This window comes from Acanthisitta chloris, unplaced genomic scaffold (assembly GCF_000695815.1).
Source record: "Acanthisitta chloris isolate BGI_N310 unplaced genomic scaffold, ASM69581v1 scaffold22731, whole genome shotgun sequence".
NCBI lineage: Eukaryota > Metazoa > Chordata > Aves > Passeriformes > Acanthisittidae > Acanthisitta > Acanthisitta chloris.
The window spans coordinates 2,074-9,418 of record NW_008654618.1 but is presented as its reverse complement, the minus strand read 5'-3'; the positions used below and the strand labels follow the sequence as shown (position 1 = coordinate 9,418).

Here is a 7,345-nt window from a genome sequence, read left to right as displayed (position 1 = left end):
CCATGAGCATCCCACCCCAGCCATGGGCATCCCCAGCCCCGAGCATCCTTAGCCCTGAGCATACCACTCTAGCCATGGACATCCCACCCCCAGGCCTGAGCATCCCTCCTCATCCCTGAGCATCCCCTGCTTACCCTAAGTATCCACACCCAGCCCTGAGCATCCTTAGCCTTGAGCATCTCCCTCCAGCCACGGACATTGCTCCCCAGCTCTGGGCATCCTCAGCCCCACCCTTGAGCATCCTCCTCTGCCCTGAGCATCTCCCCCTCACCCTCAGCATCCTCTCCTCAGCCATGAGCATCCTCATCCCTGAGCATCCCCGCAGCCCTCAGCATCCCCACCCAGTTGTGGGCATCCACCCTTTATCCCTGAGCATCCCCCCCGCCCCCCACCTCAGTATTTCCCCCCTGTCCTGAGCATCCTGAGCATTGCCTTCCTCAGCCCCAGCTGGGTTTAGATTGGAAAAAGCCTTGCTGGGTCCTCCCAGGGGGTGTTTGACCAGGAATGTACTGCTGCCTAGGGAAGTGATCACAGCCCCAAGCCTGACAAAGCTCAAGGAGCATTTGGACAATGCTTTCTGGCACATGGTGGGAATTGTTGGGGCTATGCAGGGACAGGAGTTCCTGTCCCAGGAGACTGATCATCCTTATGAGCCTCTTCCAGCTCAGGAATCATTCCATGATTCTCTGGGATGTTGTGGGAGCAGAGCAGGCTGTAAATTCTGCTAACCTCAGCCTTGTCTCAGTAGCTTAAAGGAACTTGTTTGTGGGGTGGCTTTTGTCTCAGCTCAGTGTCCAGATGTTTGAGTCCCAACTCCTGGGAGATTTGGCAGCCTGGGAGCTGGAATTAAAGACTTGGGGGCTCTTTTTTGTTTCACAAGAGGGTGAAAATGTTTGTGTCCCCATCTCTGGGTGTATCTTCAGGGGCATGTTTGTGGCATCTTCCCTTGGACTTCAGAACACAGGTGCTTGCAAAACACTTGGGGTTTCAGTGATACATGCATCATTTCTAAAGAGTATAGTTCTCCTGCATCTGTTTGAGGTGATGTTTTCCTTGTACCCATAAGAATTTGATGGCTTTCCTTTGGAACAGTAGATTAAGCTGTTGAGTGAATGCTTTTAGGGCAGTTTAGGTTTCTGCAGATGTGCCCAGCTCTTGGTGTCTGAGCTCCCAGAGCTCGGGGAAGCATCCTGCTCCCAAGGCATTCATGTCCTCCCAGCAGTGTTCTGCAGATGCTGAGGGGTAGAAAAATAAGTTGTTGGTAAGGGAAATAGACTGAATCCTTTAGTGAGAAACCACTGAGCAGTTCCAGCAGGATTTCTGCCCCTGTGTGCCCTCATTTCCTCCCTCTGCATGGCATCAATTCATCCTGGTCATCTCTGTGAGCTGCTCTCTCTGTTGCTGAGATGTTACTTGGAGAATTGTGGCCTGGAATCCTTCATTTGCTCCAGTTTTCCTCAAGCAGGGACATTATGGATTACCAGAGAGGCTTTGAAATCTCAGGACAGGTTGCTTCCCTGGAAAGCTAAATCAGGGAGAGTTTACAGAGATTCGTGTTTTAACTATTCCCTTTTTTTGCCCTTCTCATTTCTTGGGAAGCTCTTCCCGACCTCTCCAGGACCATGCACAATTACTGAATTGGGAATGGTATGGCTGCAGTCCCCCAGCCCCTGGAGATTTCACCCATTTTTTTACCACACACTGCTGCTGCTGCTGCTGGAGCCAAACTCTTGAAGGGTTTGCAAAGCTCCAGGACTAAAACCACTTCCTGAACACCAACTGCTGTCACTGCCTTCCCCTCCTGTGCCCCAGAAGTTCCTTTCCAGTGTCAACTGAGAGCTCGGTCAGGGATTTTGAAGAGAGTGGGGTCCAGAATTCCTTCCTCCCAGGCAGAGGCTGAACTGGGAATGTCCCAGATTGAAGGATTCCTGATGTTGGCAAGGGGAGGAGGTGCCTTTCTTTTCATCCTTGTCACAGAAAATGCAGAAATATTGTTCCTCTTCAAGAGGTTATACACTGCTACTCCTCTTGCAACTGCAACAAGATACATTTTTTACTCTATTATTGATGTTTGTACTGCCCAAAGTGTACCATAAACTATTTGAGGAGTCAAACCAGCTATCCAGAGGATGCCACAGGCTAAAACTGGGCAGGATGTAAAACAGCAGAAGAAATAAGCCAGAGGAGAAAAAAAACAGTTGAGTTTGTGCAGTGTCTTTCTTTTGAGATGGTAACGGCTTGGAATTCCTCTCATAGGGCTTTTCTGTGTCTCCTGAGGAAGCTTTGTGATGGGATTCACTTGCCTTGGATTGGAAGGGACCTTAAGGATCATCCAGTCCCAGCCCCTGCCATGGGCAGGGACACCTTCCACTAGACCAGGTTGCTCAAAGCCATATCCAACCTGGCCTGGAACACTTCCAGGGATGGAGCAGCCACAGCTTCTCTGGGCAACCTGTGCCAGTGCCTCACCACCCTCCCAGGGAACAATTCCTTCCTAATATCCCATGTCACCCTGCCCTCTGGCAGTTGGAAGCCATTCCCCCTTGTTCTTACTCTGTCCCAGGCTTCCTGGATTTCTGGGATCATGGTAGTGTCTCAGCTCACTTTGCCTGGAGATTTTCCCTTCTGTGCAAACCCATTCTGTGAGCAAAGCTTTAGAAAGTTGAGTTGGGGCTTTATTTCTTGATCCCTGAGCTTTTCTCATTGGTGTTTTCAAACCATTCTGTCTTCAAATAGATCCAGAAATCTGTTAGCTTTCTTTGGGAGAAGAGAAGGAATTTTGTTGTAAGCCTTGATTCCTCTTGGGCTTGAGGCAGAAAACCCACTTGTGACAGGATTGATTAAAAACTTGTGCATTGACACTGAGAGAGGTTCATTATGCTTTGACACTGGGTAAGCCCTGCTGTTCCCAAAAGGAAAAATTCTGGTATTAAATATGTATCCATAAAATATACCACAAGGACAGAATATCTCCCTGCAGCCACATCTGATTGCAGGATTCATTTCTTGGTGAATCCAGGAGGAAATGAGGTTGTGCTGCATCTCCACTAAGAGTCCATTCCCATCTGGCCAAGCCTGTTGGCGTTCCTTCCGCTCCTTCTGGAGAAGGGGATGCTGCACCTGGGAGTAGAGAGGCCAAGTCTGGATGGGTTTCTTTGAAGCTTCTTGATTATCTGTGGGATAAGGAAAGAGGAGTTGGTTGGTTGTGTTATTACTCAGATACTTCCAATTCACTACTTAGGAAAAAAGGCGTTTTTTGATGCTCCCAATACTTTAATCTTTGGGAATTGCAACTGCTGCAGATGCTTTTATAAGGAAAAATAGTTGCAATTATTCTTCTCTATCCTCTCATGGCAAAAGGTTTGGCTTCCAATTTTCATGTGTGCTAATTAACCCTGGAAGAAAATGGTTCCAAAAAAGCAGCCACCTGAAATGCTTTGTACCTCACACTGATGGGAGAGCTCTGTCCCAATTCTCCATGATTTCTAAATCTTTCTGGCTGTTGCTTTTGTGCCTCATAAACCTCACGTGCACAGGCAGTGACATTAATGTGTGCCCAATAATTCATACCTGCAGAGCCTGGAGGATAATTGGGCTTTTCCCTAGGAGGGTGGAGGGGAAGGAGATCAAGTTTTACATCTGATTTCAAATGGGTTTGTTCTTTCCAGGGAAGGGAAAGGCGTTGGTAGTTAATCAATCCGACTTGGGAGCTGTGGGTGCAAGAAATAACATGAGGGATGTTGAAGGTGGCCTTACAGGCAGCTAAAATTCCACCTCCAGTCACTCAGCTGCTGTGTCACCAGAAAATAATATTGTTCAGGGAAAGATTAACCCTTTGGAAAAGCTGAGCTGATGTGTCTGGGAATTGTTAGTGAGGCACCCATTTCCAAGGAAAATATGATATGCAAGAGCCACAGAGGCTTTTGGTTTGGTTCTGAAGGCAGGTTTGACTGAAACTTCATATCCTTTTTGTGCCTTTTGATTCTCCTCTTGTATATATTTGGGGTTCTTAATTTTCCTCCTGTCATCCGTCCACCAAGAGTCCATGTGGAAAGTGGGAATACATTCCAGGGCAGAAATTCAGTCACAACTGCCACTTTCTGTGGAGGGCAGTGGGAGCAGCAAATGTAGGAGCAAAATTGGAGTAAACCTGTGGTTAAAAGTCACTTCAAACCTGTGACAAGATGTGTAAGCTGAAACCTGCAAGGGGAATGTTGGTGCTGAGGTGGCTGAAACCTGGAAAGGAAATGGCTATGTTGGTACTGAAGTGGCAGAAACCTGGAAGGGGAGTGGGAATGTTGGTGCTGAGGTGACTCTTGGTGTGATATGGATGTGCAACAGGCCACAGATTCCCTCTGTCCCCAGTCAGGTTCTCCCAAACAGGCAGCTGCTTTCTTGTTTGCCTCACTACAGGAACAAGTGCATTGGGATGATAGGTTAATCCATGCCAAAATTCCCCTCACTCCCTTTGGTTTCCTTTGCAGTGGAAGATTGATGACAAACCAGTAAAGATTGACAAATGGGATGGTTCTGCTGTGAAAAATTCCTTGGATGATTCTGCCAAAAAGGTACATTCTGCCACTCCTGGTTTCTTCCTCTTGGGAATCTCTATTTTCTTTCCTCGTTTTTTGGGTTGGCTGTGCCTGTTTCCATTCCAGGTCTGTAGCATCTCGTGTGATTCCCATGGGTAAAGCAGTGTTTGAGCTTTATCAGGATGTCTGACACACACATTAACTCTCCATAAACTTTCTGCTCAGTTTACCTCTATCATGGAATTGTTTCCTCCAAACCCTTCGCAGGACCAGTTTGTCCAGCTCATGACAAGCACAGAACAAACTCAATTGCCTGTTCCTCCCTCAGGTTCTCCTGGAAAAGTATAAATATGTGGAAAATTTCCATTTGATCGACGGTCGCCTCATCATCTGCACAATCTCCTGTCTCTTCGCCATTGTGGCTTTGATCTGGGATTACCTGCACCCTTTTCCTGAATCCAAACCCGTCCTTGCCTTCTGTGTTGTATCATATCCTTTACAGATGTTGTCTCTACCAAAAGGGTTTGATTTTCCATGTGAAGAAAACCCTTCTCTGTATTCCTGTCTTTGGGACTGTGGGAGTTTTACTTGCCATGATGTGGAGATCAGCTGATAATCAGGCAGTTATCATGGGATGGGAAAATTCCTGCCTGTCTGGCTGTAATGCCCCTAAATTTGGGTGATCTGAGGGCAGTGGTGCAGTTCAGGTCAGGGCAGTCAGCAGCTGATCTGCTGTCCAGGCCTCAGACACCGACTGTGCAGAGACTCCTCTGCTTTGATGGGTTTATCCCAAAGGGGAGATCAGCCCTGGCAAGCTTCCAAGGGGATGTTGTGTGCTTTGGCTGATTTTCTTTATTCTGTCCAGTCTGGTTGCACAGATATCTGCTCTTCCCTCTGCTTCACTTTTCCCTCTCAGTACCTGACCTGTGGTATTAGGGAATTGTTGCAAGCACCCCTCTGCAGAGGGATCTGGCAGGCTGGATCCATGGGCTGAGACCACTCCAAGCCCCATCCAACCTGGCCTGGAACACTTCCAGGGATGGGGCAGCCACAGCTTCTCCAGGCAACCTGTGCCAGTGCCTCACTACCCTCCCAAGGAAGAATTTCTTCCCAATATCCCATCTAACCCTGCCCTCTGGCAGTGGGAAGCCATTCCCCCTTGTCCTGTCCCTCCAGGCCCTTGTCCAAAGTCCCTCTCCAGCTCTCTTGGAGCCCCTTTAGGCCCTGGAAGAGGCTCTAAGGTCTCCCTGGAGCCTTCTGGACAAGAGAAAGGAGACAGGGGAAGGAGGAATGAGGGGTAAAGCAAAAATCCTGTGAGTCCTTGTCCCAGCTCAAACATATCCCATGCTGATGTGGCATCAGCTAAGCATCCTGCTTGGAACTGGAGTGTCAGGAGAGGTGCCTGAGGGCATCCAAGCAACTTCTCTGCCTTATTTCTCCTTCTACTTGCAACTTCTGATTTCCTTGACTTTCCTGGCACGTATTTTGTGATGATGGGAATCCTGACCATCTATACCTCATACAAAGAGAAGAGCATTTTCCTCGTGGCTCACAGGAAAGACCCTGCAGGGATGGACCCCGATGACGTCTGGCAGCTGTCCTCCAGTCTCAAACGGTACCACTGGCTCTAGCAGCCTGTGCTTAGCCACAGGGCACCATTCCCATCCCTCTCTCTACAGAGGATCACCCTAAATACTTCCTTTCCTTCTTAAACCTACAAGTCAATGTCTCACCCATCAAAATCTATGTCCCGGTCTAGAAATGGGAGCGGTGCCAAGTGGTTATCTGCCACAGATATTTCCCTTCTCTTTAATCCCCCAATTTAATCACATATAAAAGTCTTTAATTTTGTTAATTGTAGCTGGTAGTGTCCAGGTGTGAGGACCTCCAGTGCAATAGGGTTTTCCCCTTAGATAAGAGGAGGATTTCTTTTTCCTCAGCTCTTTGTTGGTGCCTCAGCTGAGCCCAACTGAAATCGGCCCTGAACTCTCTGTGCCCTCACACAGGTTTGATGACAAGTACACCCTGAAGCTGACGTTCATCAGTGGCAAAACCAAACAGCAGAGGGAGGCCGAGTTCACCAAATCCATTGCCAAATTCTTCGACAACAACGGGACCTTAGTCATGGAGGCCTACGAGCCAGAGGTGTCCAAGCTGCACGACAGCCTGGCCCTGGAGAGGAAAACAAAATGATTGCTGACACCTCCTGCCTCCTGGAATGTGCTGAATTAACACCAATAAAGTCAAATGGCAAAGAAAGTCTATCATTGCCTCTGTTTTTGTCCTGAAATCCTACTCCACACAGGATTTTTAATCCTGGATCCAAGATTTGTGGAAGCTTGGTCTGTATTCCTGGCTCTGGGGCAGGCCCTCAAGGAGGATATTGGGAGCCTCATGAGGGGAAACATGTCACTGACACTGCTCTGGTTTCCTCTGCTTTATCAAACAGCTCCATGTCCAGGGGGATTTACCAATCCCACGTTTCCCCTTTGTGTTAGGAATTCAGGACAAAACCCTTCTGTAATTGTCCCCTGCAAATGAGTTTTCTTTATTTTTGTATTTAATTGGGGGTAGAGGATTGTTTTATATAAAACCTTTTATGTGTTGGGGAGAAATCAAAATGCTACTTTGTGTGTTTGGCCACAAAGCTTCTCTAGAAAGTGTAAAAGGGAAGAGGAAGGTTTTCCAAGCTGTGTCTGTCTGTCCCACTGTTCCCTTGTGTCCATGCTATAAACAGGTGTTTTTTAAAAGAGGGGTTTTGGGTTGTTTTTTTCAATAAAAGGGAAGAACAGACATCAAACGTGTCCTGGAGC

General features: G+C 47.8%; 1 protein-coding gene across 1 annotated transcript; it reads left to right on the top strand.

The window, feature by feature from the left end:
• Positions 1-1,812: 1,812 nt before the first annotated feature.
• SPCS2 (signal peptidase complex subunit 2 homolog (S. cerevisiae)) lies at positions 1,813-6,791 on the top strand (the record flags this gene model as incomplete). Its single annotated transcript, XM_009083613.1, has 5 exons — positions 1,813-1,862; positions 4,485-4,568; positions 4,861-5,021; positions 6,013-6,147; positions 6,539-6,791. Coding segments are annotated over 5 exons (617 nt in total), but the record flags the coding sequence as incomplete, so codon positions are not given.
• Between the last annotated feature and the right edge of the window lie 554 nt (positions 6,792-7,345).